A 20,039-nucleotide genomic window follows, 5' to 3' on the forward strand; every position below is an offset into this window, starting at 1 on the left:
TGCCAAATATGATATATTGTAGCTGAAAACACCGCTGCAACAACTGCTGCCTTAACACCATTCCTCATATCTTCAATCCAACGGGTCCAATCCTTGAATCGAAGAGGCCAGTTACAGTCAACCCAAGCTTGAATAAGGTAAATCACCTGCTGAGAACATTTGCAATTAAAAAATAGATGGTCATGACTCTCTTCATTTTGACAACAAACTGGGCAAAGGTTGCTGTCAAGTTGCAAAAGTACCTTTTACAAGTGGTCTCGAGTTAGCAAATTGTCATTCACCGCTTGCCAAATAATAAAATGATGCTTTGGCACACTCATCCTATTCCACACAAAATGATGATATTTGATTTGATCTTGGTGGATAATTCTTTTATAGAACATACCAATCTTGAATGTCCCTTGAATGGCAGCAGCATCTATGTCCATTTCAGTAAAGGCATCGCGGATATGACACAGTTTACGCCAATACCAACTAGAATCGGCCTTGAGTTGATACTTCCAGAAACTTTGGCCTCTTAAATAGAAAACATTTATCCACTTCACCCACATCGCCTCTGATTGATGACTTATTGCTCAAATATACTTAGCAAGCATAGCCTTGTTCCATTTTGCTCCTTCACCAAAACCCAAAGCCCCATAAGCTTTTGGCAAGCTGACTTTGGACCAAGAAGCACGATGGAAGTTACTTCAGGTTCCATTGTTACCCCACAGGAACCACATGCAAAGTTTATCAACCTCCTTAACTACACTTTGTGGGAGCATGAGGATATTCATCCAATAGTTACGCAAACCCAAAAGGACAGAAGTAATGAGTTGGGTCCTCCCTGCATAAGAGAGGTGCCTACTAGCCCATGTGTGAAGCCTAAGCTTAATCTTTTTTAGGATCACATCACAATCTACCGCTTTCCATTTTGTTAGCCTCATAGGAACCCCAAGATAATTAAGAGGAAATATTCCCTCTTTAATCTGCAAAACCTGAAGCAAATGACCCTTCTCTATATTCGGAACACCTCCAAAATAGACATGTGATTTGATGTGATTAGCCTTCAGCCCTGTACTACTACAGAAGTCCTCAACAATCTGCTTAACACATTGAATTGAGTCTTTATTAGCTTTACAGAAGATAATTAAATCATCAGCAAAACAGAGGTTAGTTATCTTGAGGCTTTTACACAAAGGATGGAACTTGAAATTATACTGAGTAGTTCCTAGCTGAAGTAACCGGGTGCGATATTCCATTACTAGGACAAACAGTAATAGGGAGATAGGGTGTCCTTGACATAGACCCTTAACACCTTGAAATCCCCCCTACAATCTCCCATTCATCATAAGTACATAAGAAGTGACACGAAGACACACCATCACCCAAGAAATGAACCGGGTAGGAAATCGCATATTGATCAACAGTCCCTCCAAAAAACACTAGTCCGCCGTATCATAGGCTTTGCTAAGATCGATCTTCAAAGCACACCTCAGGGATGCATTCCTCCTATTGTAATTCTTGATCAAGTCTTGAAAAATTAGAATATTATGAGCTAGTAATCTCCCTTTAATAAAAGCACTTTGATTCGGAATGACTAATTTAGGAAGAACCTCCGATAGCCTACTACATATCATTTTTTAAATGCATTTATAGATTGTGTTACAGCAAGCTATGGGCCTGTAGTCAATCGCACTGCACGACATATTAGTTTTAGGAACCAGAGCGAGGACTGTTTTATTAAGCTCAATAGGAATCTTTCCAGAGTTAAAGAACTCAAGAATAGCCTCAGATATTTCATCACCTATGTCCTGTCACATAGCCTTGTAAAACTCAGAGCCAAAGCCATCAGGCCCTGGACTCTTAGTACCCGGAATGCTGAACAAAGCCTTCCTAACATCTGATTTTCGAAATTTCCTGATAAGCTTTAGGTGCATCTCAATATCCAAACAAGGACCAAGACCAATACAGTGAGAATTAATATTACTTGTTGCTGAACTGGTGCTTCCCATATACCTGCGGAAATGGTCCAGAAAATGATTAACAACTTGACTGTAATCATCAATAATAACCCCCTACTCATTCTGAAATGCCACAATTCTATTCTCCTCTCTTTTTTTTTTAGTGCAAGCATGAAAGTAAGAGTTGTTGTCATCTCCCTTCTGCAGCCAAGTGATTTTACTTCGTTGTATCAAAAAGCTTTTGTACATTGCAGAGTGATATTGATAGTTGGCTACTGCAGCTTTTTCAGCTTCCTGAACAGAGATATCCAATGGGGATGCTTAAGCTCTGTTTAGTGTCAATTCATATTCACCTTTAGCTTGATGATATCCCTTCTCTACATCTCCAATTTACTCCCTGTTGAATGCTTTCAATACATGCTTAAGCTGGAGCAGCTTGTTTGTCACACCCTGTAATCCCCTCACTGCCATAGGTTTGTTCCAGCTACTTCGAACAACCTCCTTGAACCCTCGGTGAGCAATCCACAGATTAAAAAATCTAAATGGTTTTGTACCTAGATTTCCATGTTTGTGAGTTTTGATGAGACAATAAAAGTGATCAGAGTTAACATCCCACTGAAACTCAACAATAGTGTTAGGCAAAGCATCCACCCAATTTTCATTGATAAAAGCATGATCAATCTTTGAGTACACCCTATTCTTCCCATCTTGCCTATTAGACCAAGTATACTTAGAACCAATACTCTTGAGACCAGCCATCTGCATTTGAGCTATCCAGGCAGTGGAGTCATAAATCTCAGCAGCACTAACTGACTTCCCACCAGCTTTGTCATCAAAGTGAAAAACAACATTGAAATCTCCAACAATCAACCAAGTTTTTTAAGGTAGAGGTAGACATGAAAGACCCTTCCATAACTCCAATCTCTCTTCCATGGTATTTAGGCCATAGACAAAAGAGATCAAAAAATCTGTCAGTACCTCAGTAATCTTAACCAAACAATGAACAAACTGTTGGTGTTCCTTCAAAATTTGAACTTTGATAAATGATTTCTACCAAATAACTAAGATTCTTCCTTCAGTGGCATTACTACTATGACAATCCCAATAAAGAAACAACTTATCCATCATATCTTCAACTTTTTCCTTCCTCAATTTATTCTCTAGTAAGGCACCAATACCAACTTTATTTATCTTCAAAAGACTCAGGATAGCATATTGCTTATCCCTCTTATTCATACCCCTTACATTCCAACTAATTATATTGGAGCAGTCCATCAACCTCCAAGTGGTTTAAATTCCCTTTTATCTCCCTTTTCCCCTGTTCTTGAAGAATCTTGAAAGAGTTCTGACTTTTTCCTATGCCTGCCATCACTAACTTCCCAATACTTTTTAAGTTCCCCACTCTCTTTGGAACCTCCCAATTTTCTTTGTTATCATGTTCAGGAGTTTGGTGATTTCCTTGCGAGTTTCCCCCTTCCTGAATTTCCTTTTGAGTTACTGCCCCTGCCACATCTAGTTTCTCTCTAGGCTCCTTAGTTACCATAGTATTCCCAGTTGAATCACCTGATATTGCAGCATTCACCTGAATCTCACAGCTGTATTAACTCCAACATTAATCTTATCAGTCACATTCTTCTTTGCCCAGATTTTTGGACCATGATTCTTGCATTCTGCCATATTATGGCCATATCCCTTGCAATTGCTGCATTTGATGGGAAGCCATTCATATTCGACAATTTGTTCTTGCACATGGCCTTTCTCATTCACAAAGTAAATGACAAACGGGGGATCTTTTGTTTTCTCCATTTCAACCAAGACCCTTGCAGATCTAATCATAGATCATTCCTTAGTGAACTTATCAACCATGATTGGTTTCCCTATGGTGCTAACCAAAGCACTAAGACAGTTTTGACCCCAATATTGTAGTCCTAAATTAAGCAATCGGATCCAAAGAGGCACATTACGAACTAACCTTACTGTATCTAAATCTTGAGTCCAAGGTCTCACTATCACTGGCTTCTTGTCAAACTGCACAGGGCCTGTTTCCAGCACAAAATCACGAGTGGCCTCATCATTGAATTTGACAATGGTAAGCCCCATATTCATCCTCACTACTCGTTCAATGCCTAAGTGTCCACAGATTCGATTAACAAAGCCTTCAAAAACTGCAAATGGGGGGTTAGCTCCCAAAACCATACAAATCACTGCAGTGTTCCAATTTTGTGCTTGTTCTGCAACCTTTGCCATATCAATTTGAGCAACATGCTTTCCATTCTTCAAAATTGGCTCCTCATAATGAAGCTTGGCAGCCGCACTTATCTGATGTTTTTCCTTGAGTTTTGCCCAATGAGATTGGCTGATGAGCGAAAATCTTCCTTCTCAGACTCCTCCGCCCAATTCGTCTTCAGTAATGCTTCCTCCGAACTCTTCAGACCACTATCACCCGCAGAATTATCATCCAAATTTGAATTTGGATACTGCATTAGTTCCTTCTCGTCAACCCTCTGCTCTTGCAAATCTACATCTGACTGAGTAGTCCGTTTTAGATTCGTAGCTTGAGATTCAATCATAATCGCAGATACCTGGTTTGAAGGGGGCTCCTCAATACGAGCTCAAGATGTAGGCTTTCGAGTAACCTTCTTCTTCTTCATCGTGGGAGAGAAGAGAGGTTCTTCACATGCCTAAGACTTTTTACTTTTGCGTTTTTTCTTGTTGGTGGGATTTATCTCATTGAGCACTTTGATCATTCTATTCCCACAATGTGTGCATATCTGTTATATGGGTGCTTTCATGGGAAAAGAATCTAACAACTGAAAAAGGAAATATTCTTGTTAAAGATAGGTAGATTACAAAGGCGCCCAAGGAAGAATTGCTTCTATTGAGGCTTTTGAGACACCCTCTTTGATTTTTAACTACTTAACTTGACATAGCATAAACAAACAAAGTAAAGACACTCTTGCCTTAGAAAAGGAGGTCTTACTGATAGTATTTTTTTAGGTATTTTGCGTTCCACGCTCGGGGTACCATTGTATCATCCTAACGAGCCAACTTGTTGGTGTTAGGGGGCACCACCTGGGTGACCTAGTATGCTCCCTCCAAGTTTGCTCCCAACACACCCACCCTTGGGTCGCAGGTGTTTGGCAGGACTTTCCTCAGCACGAGGTCTCCTACCCAGAATTCCCTCTCTCGCACCCTGGAGTTATAGTACCTTGCAACACGTTGTTGCTACGTTGCCAACCTCAGTTGTGCCTTTTCCCTTCTTGCCTCCAGCAGGTCCAAATTTTTAGCCATCGCTGTGTGGTTAGCTTGATCATCGTATGCCTGTACTTAGAAATAATTAAATTTCATCTTTATTAGAAGAACAGCCTCACACCCATAGGCTAAGGAGAAGAGTTATTCTCCAGTAGTTGAACGTGGGGTGGTCCTCTAGGCCCAGAGCACATTAGGCAGTTCTTCAACCCAGGCTCCCTTCAACTTTTCCAAATTTTTTTTCAGGTTCTTCTTGAGGATCTTGTTGATGGCTTTACTTGTCCACTGGCTTATGGATGTATTACTGCAGAAACACTCCTCTTATTCCCCCTTTCTCTGCAATATTCTTCAAACAACCCTCCTTCAAACTAGGTGTCATTGTCGGAGATTATCTTGTAGGGCACCCCATATATGCAGACGATAGACTTGTTGAAAAAGGCAGTGATTTGTTTGGTCATTATATTGACCAAAGGTTTTGCTTCAACCCACTTGGTAAAGTAATCCACTATTACAACTGCATACTTTGCACTTCCTCTACCTGCGGGTAATGCGCCAATCAAGTCGATCCCCCACACAGCAAAGGGCCATGGACTGGTCATGCTCACCGGCTCATTTGGTGACTGTCTGGGGTAGTTTGCATGTCATTCGTACTTGTCGCATCTTCTCGCGAAGTCACTCGCATCCTTTTCCATGGTAGGCCAGTAATACCCTTGTCGCATGGCCTTCTTTGTCGTGGATTGCCCCTAGCATGATTTCCACATTCTTCTTCGTGTATCTCACATAGAACCTTCAAAGCTTCCTCTTTGTTAATACATTGGGGGAGCAGGGTGGAGAAGCCCCTTTTATACAAGACTCCATCCACTAGCGTGTATTGGGCGGCTATGTACACAAATTTACGGGCATCCTTTTTGTCCAAAGGCAATGTTCCATCATTTAAGTACCTCACGATGGGGTTGCTCCCCAAGTCATCGGGGATGTTGACCATGGGAACATCTCCCTCCACGATACTTGGTTTGTCCAGGTATTCCACAAGGATGGACTCAAGCGTATCTCCATCTTGGGTGGAGGCGAGATATGCGAGGGCATCGACGTTCATGTTTTGTTCTCTTGGGATTTTCTCTATGGTATATTGTTCCAACTGGTCTAAATACCCCTTTACCTTTGTCAAGTATGCAACCATCTTTGGACCTCTCACTTCATATTCACCTTTCACCTAAAATACCACCAATTGTGAGTCGCTAAAAACATGCAAATGTGTTACCTTCAGCTCCTTTGTGAGTCGCATGCCAGGCAGAAGTGCTTCATACTTCGCTTCATTGTTTGAAGCCTCAAATTCGAATCTTATTGCGTAATAGATTTTGTGCCCCCCAAGGTCCCGTCATTACTATGCCAGCTCCTGCCCCTCCTTTGTTGGACGCTTCGCCCACATGGAGGCTCCATTCTTAAGGTTGCTTTTCTTCTCCCTTGTAAGTCAGTTCATTTTCTTCTATTTCTCCTTCTTCATGGGGTCGGTAGGCGAACTCAACTATAAAGTTTGCAAGTACGTGCCCGTTGATTGAGGCTCTTAGGGTATAGGTGATTTCGAACTGACTTAATTCAATCGGCCATTTCAACAATCTTCCTGAAGTCTCCGGTTTATGCAAGACTTGTCGTAAAGGGGTGTTGGTAAGCACTTCAATAGCATGAGCGTGAAAATAGGGCCTTAGATTTTGCGAAGCCACTACCAAAGCGTATGCTAGTTTCTCTATTTCTGGATACTGGGTTTCTGCATCTACCAATCACTTGCTAACATAGTATACAGACTGTTGGGCTTCTTTTCCCCTTTGACTAAGGCGGCACTGATGGCGTGTTTCAACACTACTAAGTATAGGTACAACCTTTCCCTCTTTTCAGGCTTAGCTAGAGGGGGTGGTTTTCCAAAGCAAACTTTTTTCTCCCTTTTAGGATGTTGAAGAGGGGGAGACACTTGCCGATGGATCTTACTATGAACCTGTTGAGTGTTGTCACCCTTCTTGTCAAACATTGCACCTCCTTTTTGTTTCTCAGTGGGCTCATCTCCAATAATGCTTTGACTTTATCAGGATTGGCCCCAATGCTCCTGGAGTTTACCATAAAACTGGCGAATTTTCCTTACGAAACTCCAAAGGTGCACTTGAGCGGGTTCAACTTCATTATGAATTTTCAAAGCTCTTCTGCCCTCTTAGTCTTCACAAACATATCATCCAGATATACTTCCATATTTCTTCCTATATGATTTTTGAACATTCTGTTTACCAACCTTTGATAAGTAGCGCCTGCACTTTTTAACCCAAAAGGCATTACCTTATAGAAATAGAGCCCCTTATCTGTTATAAACGAAGTATGCTCCTCATCAGCTGGGTTCATGGGTATTTGGTTGTACCCAGAATAGGAATCCATGATGCTAAGTAGCTCATGCCCAGCCATTGTGTTTACTAACTGATTTATCCTACGAAGCGGGAAACTATCCTTGGGGTAGGCTTTATTGAGGTTAGTAAAGTCCACACAAGTCCTCCACTTCCCAATGGGATTTGGGACTGGGATTGGGTTGGATACCCATACAAGGTAGAATGCTTCTCAGACGAATCCATTTGCCTTCAACTTGTCAACTTCGTCCTTCAGGGTTGCGTATCTTTCCAGGTCTAGCACCCTCCATTTCTGCCTCACGAGTCTTGCTTTGGGGCTGATGTTCAAGTTATGGCACATGAATGATGGATCTATCCCCACCATGTCCTTATGACTCTAGGAAAATACATGAAGGTTGTCTTTCAGAAATTCTATCAACTTCCCTTTTGCGTTATCCTAAAGGTTTCTTCCTACCTTCAACTTCCTCAGCGACTCATTCATAATTTGTACTTCTACCGGCTTAGCTCTGGGTTCCTCTGCGACCCGGGGTTCTAACTCGTGGGAGTTTGCACTTCCATGCACTACCATTTCCATGGGTACTGGCGGTTTGGTGGGTGTGCGGAAGGATGTGTTATAGCATTCCCTCGCTTCCTTCTATTGTTCTTTCATGCTCGCTATCCCCCCACAAGTTGGGAATTTTATAGCCAAGTGGTATATTGAGGTTATCGCCTTCAATTCTCTTAGGGAGGGCCTCCTTAATACCGCATTGAAGGTTGAGGCAAAGTATAGTACGACAAAGTTTGTCATTACAGTGGTTTTTCTGGGTTTATCTCCCATGTTGAGGGCCAAGTTGATTGTCCCTAGCAGCTATATTGAGTCCCCAGTAAAACCATCAGGGAGGTATTGCAGGGCTTTAGGTTCCTGATACCCAGTCCCATCTTCTCTAAGGTGGGGCGATATAGGATGTCTACGATGCTCCCATTGTCTACAAGGACCCGATGCACCCTCTTGTTAGCCAGCTAGACAGTCAATACCAAGGGCTCGTTGTGTGGAAAATCCATACCCCGTGCATCCTCCTAAGTGAAGGTTATTGAATCATTTTCTCCCTTAAAGCTTTTTGGGGGTCGTTGTTCCAAGCTTAGGATACATAGGGGTGGACTTCGCCTGGCCTCCCTGGCATATCTGTCTTACTTCTTCCTCGATTCTCCTTCGAATCCTGGTCCTCACCTCTCCTTGCACTTCTAGGGCTACATCTTGTGCCCGTGGCGAGGGTGGTCTATCTTTTGGTCTTTGATTTTCTCTTTGGAAGTATCTACCCGAGTGCCCCCTGCATATGAGTTCTTCAGTTTCCACCTTTAAATGAGTGCATTCCGCCATGGTGTGGCCAATGTCCTTATGATACCGACAATACTTACTAGGATCTCCCTTCGATTGATCTCTCTTCATTGGCGGGGGTCTCCTGAAGGGGACTTGATTCTCATTCGTGACGAAGATATGTTCCCTAGTATGTGTTAGTTCATTATAAAAGGTGTATGGGGTCTGCCTGTGTTAATCCACACGTTTGGGTTTCCTCGGATGATCGTCTATCGGCCCTTCATAGGCCCTCTTTTTCTTTGCGCTATTTAAGCCTTCATGGGTTGAGGGTTTCAGGGACGATTCACTATTTCTAGCCTTAAGACTCTCGTGACCATTCTCAATACGCATGTATTTTTGTGCCCATTCGTAGAAGTCGTCTAAGTCATTGACCTCTCTCTTTAGCATGTTATCCCACAGCTTACTGCCCGGATGCACTCTGGCTCTAATGCCCATTTTTAACTTCCCTTGGGCCAGGCTTCCTACTTTAGCTGCCTTCATATTGAACCTGTGGATATAGCTCTTTAGACTCTCATCCTCCCCTTGTTTTATGTTAGTGAGGCATGTGCCTGGCATAGTGTAATCACACACTGCGTGATGTTGCTGGAGAAAATCATCATAAAATTGTTGCCAAGACATAATGTACCATGGCCTAAGTCTCTTGAACCACTTGTATGCAGCTCCCTTCAACGTGACAGTAAAGCAGTGGTATCTGGCTGTGCTATTAATTCCCCTTAACTCCATTAGGTCATTGAACGCATCAAGACGGTGCTTTGGATCCGTATTGCCCTCATAGGGGGTCATGTGGGGCTCTTTAAAGTTTGTTGGGAGCCGTATGACTTGGATTTCGCTAGTAAAGGGTGACTCATAATTAAACTCATCGTCGATAGCCTGCCCCCAGTAGCGGTAATTATCTTGCTCATAGGCTCCTTATCTCGGTGTCTAACTCTTGTCTACATTTGTTCAAGGAGTCCCTCAAATCGAATGGGTTGGCCTTTCCTTTCCCTTTGTCTTCCGGGGGAGCCACAAGAGGCGTGGTCCTCACACCCAACCTTATCCTGTTGAGCTCTTCCCTCAAGACTGGGGGTGTTTCCCTTGAAGTGACTTTAACTTCGTTTTGATGGTTATCATCGTTCCTCTGCTCCGACCTCTTAGGTTGCTTTGCCTGCCTGGGATGCTCATGCTGCTTTGGCCGAGGGGTATTTCTTGTGGAGAGGTGAGTCCATCCATCATCCACAGGGACTGTGGTCTCTCCCCTCTCATGCCCTCTCTCCTTTCGTTTAGGAAGAGGCATGCTTGGTTTTCCCTGTAACATGCCATTTAACACCTTTAGCATGTTTTCTAAGGTGGTTTCTAGCCTTTGTTTCTTTTTGTGTAACTCGCATATCTCATCCTCGTAGAATCGAGTCATAGAGCTAGAGCTTATGGAATATACTAGGGGACTCTTGTCGGGCCTTCGCGTTGAAGGACCCGGATCTCGTTAGCCGGAGCTCGGCACTGGTGGTGGTCTTTGGGGAGGGAAATCTTTCGCGCCACCCATAGCGGCGACTGCTGGTCCCAGACGGTCTCCATCAGGCTGGATAGCTGGGGATGAAGCCTGCCTTTCCTCTTCAGGACCCATGGGCTCCTGCAGTGCATCCATATTTTCGGGAGGTGGAGGGTTCCTCATGTAGGCTTTTAGTAGATCTCCGTTCAGGTGGACATCAACTTCTTATGGTTCTCTGAAACGCTTAGAATGTCTTCGCATCTTTCCTTGCCGGAATCAATTGAAGAACAGTGGCTTGACACTTATCCTTCCCACAGACGGTGCCAAAATATCAACGGTAAGAACTCGTCAACCAAGTTAGATTAAGGATTTTGTGAGTTGTAAAGGAAATGAGCTTAAATTGACTAATCTTAAAACAAATTTTCTGATATCTCCAAGAACTTAAAACTTGAATATTATAATGGACATGAAGAGAATGTAGAAAATATGCGTATTGTTAAAAAATGTATGGTTACAAGGCTAAAAAATTGATACCCTTCTCAGGTGAAGGGAGGTCATATTAGTAGAAGAGCACTACTGGCTCATTGTACATGGTGGTCCCGAGGAGACAAGGCCTTACACATGCAGACTGCAGGTGGTAGTGGTGCTTGGAAAGTGGTGGTTGGCTCTAGTACCCGCCAGGGGTCTGCGGGAGCACATCAACTTTCGTACCAGGTCATACCTCCACCATCTGTCTAGTACAGACGTCTGAGGTTGGCTAGGAAAGACCTTGTCAGGTACCCTACTTGTGCTGCCACTACTTGTCTGGCGTGGAAATTATGATCAGACACCTGGGGTCTTTATGGTCGTACCCCCGTACTCGTACACGTATTTTGTACCTCGGGTCGACAATGTCCACTTCTTGTCTAGCGTCCATACATGTACGACATTGTGTCCGTACACTAACTCCCCTTGGTTTCTTTGTGCATTTCGTACATGTACGAGCTCTTAGAGTCATACGTATGTTTTCACCCTTACAATTTACCCTATTCCTACAAGCTTCAAGTAATGAAATCCTTATATGTTATCTTGGATGACACTGTTCCATCTTGCCTAGGTGACAAGAACCTAGCGGGATGGCCCTAGGAAAATGAGACGCGAGGGGCCTTTCGGACCTTAGGCACGATATCCTCAACACAAGGTACGACATTGTAGGCGAGGCATGTGCCTCGCGACACATTCGACATGAGATGAGACACCAAGTATGAAGGATGACCTCGCGAGAGGTGAGGCTGTGCCTCACGAGATTGGCACGGTGCGAGATGGGGCACACGGGGTGGCCTCGCGAGACACCTCCGTAGGTGAGGCTGTGCCTCACGAGAACGGCACGACGCGAGACGGGGCACACCAGGTGGCCTCGGGAGACGTCTGGTGCGAGGCAGGGCTTCGTAGGCAAGGTTGTGCCTCGCAAGATGTGCCGGTGCGAGATCGAGTGCATGCCTTGTGAGACCTTTAGCGCGAGGCGCACCATCATGGGCAAGGCATGCAACCCCTGCGCGATCCTTAGCGCGAGATGCGATTGCAGGTGCGACGGGTGACCTCGCGAGACCCTCGGTGCAAGGCCGTGTTTATTTCCATCCCGACTTTATATTTTAAGAGATACGAGGTGGTGGCCTTTTTTTAAGCCCAAAGTTTTAGCATCCACAAGTATATATTAAAAATATGAACTAAGAATTAGTGTGTAAACATTATATATATTATATATTAAGATGAAAACCATATAAACTAACAAACATGTATTCGGATTATTATCTATAATATAAAATAATATCATATATAACAATAATATTAAAGTAGGTGAGATTGCAGTGTCCAATGCACATTCAAAACTTATACTTTTGTCAAAGAAAAAGCTTATTATAATATTATAAATATTATATAGAAATAATAATAAGAAGAAGACATAGATCATTAGACACAAACTCATCTCTTCTCTAGTTTAGTCCACACGTATACAAAAAAAAATTGAATTAAGTACTGTAATGAGTAATGACACAAAAAAACAATAATATAACAATATTAGAAATACATAAATTTTATAAAGACATATATACATTCAGCCACACGTATACCGAAAAAATTATGAAAATCATATAAAAAAAAATTAACTAGATACTGAAAAAAAAAACTATAATATATAACAATAGATATTATATATAGGGATATATACATGCAAACTTATTAGAAAAAGAAAAAAAAACCACATTCTTTTCCTTCCCTTTTCGCAATGACATATCCATGTTGTCCAACACCGTAGAAGACTTTTTGTAATCTACTGATCTGTATAAAATGAAAACAGAAAAGTAAGTAAATTTATATACGTGATTGATAAACTCAGGGATGTATATGCACGTATGTATATACACACATATATATAAAACTTACATGGACGATAGTCGACAGACTAATGACTGGTGATGTCGGCGTTAAAGATTGAGAAGAAGAAGAGGAATGGCCAATGGACAAGGAAATGAGAGTGTATTCACTAGAGTAGTCTCACCGACTGTTCTAATTCTCTAGGTTTTATGTAATACGTATAACTTTCTAGTTTCTATATATAATATATGTATATATATATTTTTATTTTTTAAATTAAGGAAACCATTCATATTCCATATGATATTGATAGGATAGAATAATATTAAATAGCATTTATTAGGTAGTAAAGGTGGATCGTAGTCAAAATGTTTAATTTTCCAATCTTGAGATATATCATATATGTATATAAAAAAAAGGAAAAGTTTATGTTATAACCAAAATCTAATAAAAAGTAACAATTTTACTATCACACCGAGAAAACAACTTTTATACGGTACCAAACTTTTATTTACATAAAGACGGTTTGCTCTTGAAGTTCCTCACCACTCTCTCTCAGGGGGAATGTGCTTCTCCTTCTCTTGCATCTCATAGAGCTTATCACACAGCAACATCAAAACACCATAGCTGCCAGCAATCTAGATCTGACACAACAACAACAAAATCTAAATGCAAAAAACAGAAAACCACCATTCAATCTCAAAAAAATTGGTCGGACAAAAATGGGTAAGCAATCGAAACCCAAAAATAAAATAACAAACATAGGCTAGTGGTGAATAGGGAGTTTCTCCTTCGCTGATCACCCATGGCAAAAGAACCTCAAAGCAACGAAAAGTCTCCATGGATGTCAGCAATCAAGCTTTGCAAAATATTAGTACCTAAAACCACAGCAAGATCTCAAGGCAACAACCGAAAAATAGTATTCAATTCGCAAAATTGATACCAAAAAATTTGTAAAAAACGAAACCCAAAAATTGAATCACCAAAATCTTCCAAACAACTTATAATCGACTAGTTTAAATTTGTAGAACCATTCAAATCGAGTGAAAATTTGTTGATGGTCTAATTTATTCATCAAATTTTGTTGTTGTCTGGTTGCTTTCTGGTTATTTTTGAAAATCTGGAAGAGAAAACACTTAATTTAAATTTTGGGTAGTATAATGAGAACAAGGAGAGTATTTTTTAATTTCAATTTAAAACATTGTTGTTGTCAGGTTGTTGGCATTTTGTGTTGATGTTGTTGTCAACGATCGTAGCATACAACCTGTACAGTCAACGCAAGATTAACACAAAATCAACAACAATGCAACATTGTCTTAAAAATTTGAAGAAGAAGAAGAATGAATGAAAGAAAGAGATGGAGAGAGAGGTGTAGGGCACAAGAAATGAAAAAAAGAATGAGTAGTGTATCATCAACAACATGTTTACTCATTCCATCTAAAAAGAAAAATAAATTATTGCTTAAACCATATGATCAACCTTTTTATTTTTTGTAGGAACATCTGCTTGTCCAAATGGAAGATTCTATTGTCAAAATGCAGGGCATGCTCCTAAAGTGTTATTCTACTAGAGTGAATGATGGTATATGCGGTAAGTAGCTTTAAATTTACTGCTTTAATAACTTGTATAGATGCAAGAACCAGTTTTTCCTTCCACGTTCTATTTCCCTAGTTTAATTTTCTTATATTTTGAGTTCTTTCTTTGGAGAGGATTGTGATTTTAGAAGAAACTATGTCATTGATCAGGGATAAAAAAAAATATTATTGAATTAGTAATGGGTATTCAATCGTAATGAGCCTTTTTTTTTTCTCTGATTATCATGTTTTATTAAATGTGGCGTGCATGTAGGATGTAATATAGAATTATTAGATCTTTTTTTTTTTTTGGTAAATAAGATCTGTGTATTACTAACTTTCAATTTACAACTCAACAGCCAAGGTAAGAAAAACCTAACTGAAAACTATTGCAATTTCTCAAACCAAGTTCTTTCTATCAACTGAACATTGTTAGGCATTATACTTCTAATTCTGTACTTTACATTAAATTGAATCCTTTGAACAATTATATTTGCTGTATAAACTTTTTGATTCCACAGTGCCTCATTTCTACTAGGGGTGCACACGGGACCCGCAAAACCCGCCCGACCCGAACCCCGAAATCCGATTTTTTGAAAAATCCGTCAATTTCGGGCTTAACCCGACCCGAACCCGAAATATATCGGGTCGGGTTCGGGTTTAAATATATGCCATATTCGGGTTCGGGTGTAACCCGATGAACTCGAACTAAATTTAAAATAAAAAAAAAAACAAATATGCTCTAAAAAAAGTAAATCAGTTTTTGTTTTGTTTTTCTTCTCTTCTTCAACCTTTCAGTCCAGCCAGCCCCTTACTCACGCACGCACGGCGCCGACTGACAGAGCCAAGCCACCACCACCACCCGCACGGCCAGCCAGCCACCACCAGACCAGATCGCCTCCCTCCCTCTCCCTCACTCACGCGACACGCCTCGTCGTCGCTAGGCACCCGCATGGCCAGCTAGCCACCACCTGCACCACAAATGGCCTCTCCGTTCCGATGCTACGTTCAGTTAGTTTTAAGTTTAATATTATATAAATATATATAATATATTCAGAAACATTAATATATATATCTATATATTCAGAAACTTTTTTGTTTGTTTGTTATTTATTGTTAAAAATAAGATATCTATGACCCAATAGCTTAGTTGAAAAAAAGTCAAGAAATTGTTATGTAAAAGTAGAACACAATTAGTTGTGGATATTTTGCTACAGACCCGAAAAGTTTATGCCTTATAACTCACAATGTTTTCTTTTAGCAAATAAACAACCATATTTTTGAAAAAAGATGGTATTTTTGAAAAAAAAAATGGCATTTTTGCAAATTTGGGTTTTTTGGTCCAAAATCACAAATGGCCCAGCCAACCTGAAATGAAACCCGAACCCGAACCCGAGTGAACCCAAACCCGAAAAATCCCGAAAATTTCGGATCGGTTTCGGTACCATTTTTCTTAACCCGAAACCCGCAAAACCCGAGCCCGATGAACCCGAAACCCGAAAATCCTACCCGTGTGCACCCCTAATTTCTACACCACCAAATCTGGTATATCATAGCTGCCAACACCACCATAAGGACTTGTTTCCTGAACTGAGATAACCTGGCTTTAGCAATCCATCTCAGCAGCTTATGCGTAGTAGAAGCTGCTGTCTTCCATTCCAGCCAGCTTTTGATTTTCCTCAAGCAAGAAGAGCTCAAATGGCAGTCAAAGAAAACATGTTCTCTTGTTTCTTTGTTACTACCACAGATAAGACAAAGATAATCAGTGGTTGTGTTGAATCTAAATAGCCTATCTTTCATTTGTAGCCTGTCTAGAACCGCAAGCCATAAGATAAACCGATGCTTAGGTATGCTGGTTCTATTCTAAACTTCCCTATACCAAGATACTTTTTGATGATTCAGAACAAGAGCTTTGTAACCTTCAGCTGTCCTATAAATTCCATTAGGACAGAAATGAGTCAAGTTAAGCTCTTTGAACTTCTCTTTGACTTTAACAATTTGCTTCCAATACCAACTAAATTCCATTATTAGATCTTTTTACTGAATTGTTGTTTTGAGCTGGATACTTGTCTTCTCTAATCTGCTTTAACTAGTCCTTAATCTCAGACTGCTGTGATGGGAGTGATGAGTATGATGATAAAGGGAAATGCCCTAATCATGTTGGGAGGCTGGGAAAGTGGCAAGGAACAAATTGATGAAAAAAATTGTGACTTCAAGAGGGTGTTGCAATAAGAAAGCATGAAATTGAACTAGAAAAAACAGCTAGAGCTAAGGATGAGGCCGAGCTATCACAGCTACAAAATGAAGAGAAAACACTTAAAGGACTTGTCCAGCAGCTTAGAGGTATGATCTCCTCATTCCCTATTCATATTTATTTTTGCTAACTTGGGTAGTGAACTTATGATAGATGCATTATTCATAGGGTTTATGCAAATTATTTCAACTTGCATATGGGTCAGTATCTTTTAATGAACTTCCAATGCTCAATGAAGTGATATTTTGTATTAATGAAAAATAAGTATGGGTCTTGGGAGGTGTACATTCCAAAGTTTATTTTTTTCCATGTGTAAGTAATATAGGCTTCTCATGTTTTTATTTTTCTCCAAACCAATACAAAGCTCACCTTATTTTGAGCAGCACGAGAACTGGAAGTTGTACAGTGTTAGAATTTTTTCTTTCAACATATACATATGCGAAACAGCTACATCTACTTGTTGTAGTATCATAAGGAAGAATAAATTGTCAGTTTCTTTTTCTTGTGTGATGGTTTTGATTGCTGGAGTCTTTTTTAGTAGTTCTTGCTATTGTGGATTTTATTCCTGCACTGCCGCAATAACATTTAGAATATTTTTTTTCTTGAAATTGGTCTGTTATTATAAGCACTATGAATTGCTTTTGTAAATATTCTCACTGCCTTTACTTCTCATGTTTGCCACTATTAATAGGATGCTGTGGACGTCCATGACAGTTTAGCTGCTGAAGCTGAACATGGTGATGCTTCCAGAAAGGAAAGGTCCTCAGTTCAAGGTGTAGAACATGTAATTAATACCAAACATGTTTCATGTAATTAGAAATTGATTGCAGTTTTATTTTCATATATTTTAAAGATTTTTATTAGAGCTTATTTGAGTTTGAATTATAAAAAAATAGTTTCCTAGTTTAGTTAAGACTTCTTATTTATGGCTATATGTAAAATATTTTTGTACTTAGTGGAGTTTGAATATCTTAGATATTCATCTGTAGTGAAGTAGGTTCTGGGAATTCTGTGTGCTGCAGTGATAACGGAAGGTTGAAAACTTGCATGTCTTAGTGAAGTAGGTTCTGAGAATTTTGTATGCTGCGGTGAAATATGGATGAAAACATGTGTGTTGTTTGATTTGTTTGACATGGTGTTGATTGTGACATATGGCTAGGCTAGTAAATTAGGGGATATGTTGTCCGATTTTCTATAGATTTTTTTGTACTTAATTTTGTGTGGAAATATGAAAAAGATGGCTGCCACAATGATAAATTTGTGATCCGGATATTTAACACTTGACCACCTAATTAATAATTAAGTTGAATTAAAATTTTGCTACTAATCACAAAATTTGCTTAATCCGAGCCTCAAAAGAGCCGATTTAGAGTAACTATGTGATCACAGATTTGTGCTTTCGAGATTATAAGTGCAGGATAGGTCTTTGTAGAATTTGAATCAAATCCTCATCTTTTCTCTCCCAAAAGAGTAAAACAGGTTGCTGAATAAACCCCGTCCGTGAGATTTTAGAATCATACATATAATATAACATTCTAAAAATTAATCTTAGAAAGATCCTTCAACGGTGTTTGTTCTGCCACCTATTGTGAACCTTTAACTAAGCTTACGTTGGTGATTGTGGCCTATTTTCTTACCTTTTAACCTAATTTCTAGGGTTTATATGATTTGAAATAGATTTAGGATATATGATATTTGGTTTTTAGGAATATATATTTATATAGCATGAAGAAATTTATTATCTAGAATCAACACTTGGGGTTACTTCACAGGCAGCTGAAGTGAGTATTTTTTTTAAAAATATTTGATGGTTTTAGTTGCGTACAAGGGGTTTCATTAAAGGCTTGAGTTGTCTCTAACTCTTGATGATATTTTTCAATCTCTTTCAATTGTGCTTGTCTTTGGTGTTTCTGGGTTTAGATTCTGAATTTTTTTTCTTCATGTTTTCCTTTTTATCTTATTTTTCTATTTGTAATAAGAATATAGTTGTTAATGCCTTTCGGTTCTCTTATACGTACTTATCTCTTATACAACCATTTTGTGGCTATCTGAAATTGGGCAAAATCAATATACTCTGCTTGATGCAACCTCTACTCTTCCTCTTACGTACCAATTGCCTTTCTGTTATTTTTTTCACTCTTATATTTCTTGTTTCAACTTTCAAATTGGTATGGTTTTGGTTTTCTTTTTAATTAATCTTCCTCTCTTTGCATGTAAATGTGTTTTTGGTGGATTGAGTTTGTTTCTTCTTATTAGTAATTACAGGTTCCATTTCGTGAAATAGATGTAATTGTGGGGAGGACTTTGATTAAGTTATATGTTAAAATTGATCGTATTTACAATGCAAAGAATTGTTTCATAAAATGTCCCTAGCTAAAAGATAAAAAGATAAAAAAAAACCAACATCAGTTATTGCAAATAAACAAAGAATTTGATGTGCAATATAATAGTTTTAATATCTTTTTCCATCATAAGTTCCAATTACTATACATCCAAGATAGGATTCAAATTAGTGATGTTTCTTTCTTAATTAATCAAGTAATTAAGTAGTACTAATGTCTTATCACTAAAGCTCCTTCCCACTTGAACCATAACATCATAATAAATAATAAGTCTGCATTAAAGTTTTAACAAAATTAGAGATTAAGAGGTGGATTATGATTAAAAGGGTCTCTTAAAAGATGCTTAATTAGATGTTTAATTTAGTCAAAATTATTTGATTTGAATGCAATTTTCGTAGCTTAATTATACATTTTCACTTTGATTTGATTGTTAAAAGCCAAATGATGATGATGATGTGTGTGTCTACTTATTTATAAGTTTGAATTATAATATATTTATAATTAAATAACTTTTTTATAATGTGCAGGTCTATATTGAGATGCATTTCTTTGGCGTAATACTAGACAACATTGACAGTTGAAGTTTTTAGAATAAAAAATATATTTCACTAACATTGTATACATTTCTTGTTTAATATTTGGTGATGATATAATTTGATTGTAGTATAAACTGTCATGTAATATGATTTTGTAAGCCGAATAGACTAAATACTGAAATGATATTTTTGAGTAATTAATAAAAAATTATTTTTTTGTATTTTCTTTTGAAATTTTAGAAATCTAACATATATAATACATTTCGGACACTCAAAGGGATATGTTTTGATAAATCAAAATGAAAATTGTAGCTGCATTTTTTTTTTAAAAAAATTACTTTTAAGGACATGCAAAGCGAGTCCTAAAAAATTACTTAAAGCACTCAATCAGATTTTTTAGGACTCGCAATGCGAATCCTAAAAACTTAATTAAAGGCACTCAACCAGATTTTTTAGGACTCACACCAGATTTTTTAGGACTCACGTTGCGAGTCCTAAAAATGTTCTTTTAGGACTCGCAATGCGAGTCCTAAAAACTTAATTAAAGGCACTCAACCAGATTTTTTAGGACTCGCAACGCGAG

At 39.2% G+C, this 20,039-nt stretch overlaps 1 protein-coding gene and 1 long non-coding RNA gene across 2 annotated transcripts; one reads left to right on the forward strand and one right to left on the reverse strand.

Moving 5' to 3' along the window:
* Positions 1-689: 689 nt before the first annotated feature.
* Positions 690-1,241, reverse strand: LOC133785512 (uncharacterized). Its single transcript, XM_062224740.1, has one exon. The coding sequence runs from the start codon at positions 1,239-1,241 to the stop codon at positions 690-692; it is 552 nt and encodes a 183-aa protein (XP_062080724.1).
* A 13,004-nt stretch (positions 1,242-14,245) lies between these two features.
* On the forward strand, positions 14,246-19,667 carry LOC133784222 (uncharacterized). Its single transcript, XR_009871210.1, has 3 exons — positions 14,246-14,340; positions 17,270-17,362; positions 19,448-19,667. It is a non-coding gene; the product is annotated as an uncharacterized LOC133784222 (long non-coding RNA).
* The last annotated feature ends 372 nt before the right edge of the window (positions 19,668-20,039 follow it).

Source organism: Humulus lupulus, chromosome 6 (assembly GCF_963169125.1).
Source record: "Humulus lupulus chromosome 6, drHumLupu1.1, whole genome shotgun sequence".
Taxonomy (NCBI): Eukaryota; Viridiplantae; Streptophyta; class Magnoliopsida; order Rosales; family Cannabaceae; genus Humulus; species Humulus lupulus.

What these genes read in the sequence shown, in the direction of transcription:
- LOC133785512 (XM_062224740.1), bottom strand. Translation starts at nt 1,241, where the DNA reads ATGGAATATCGCACCCGGTTACTTCAGCTAGGAACTACTCAGTATAAT.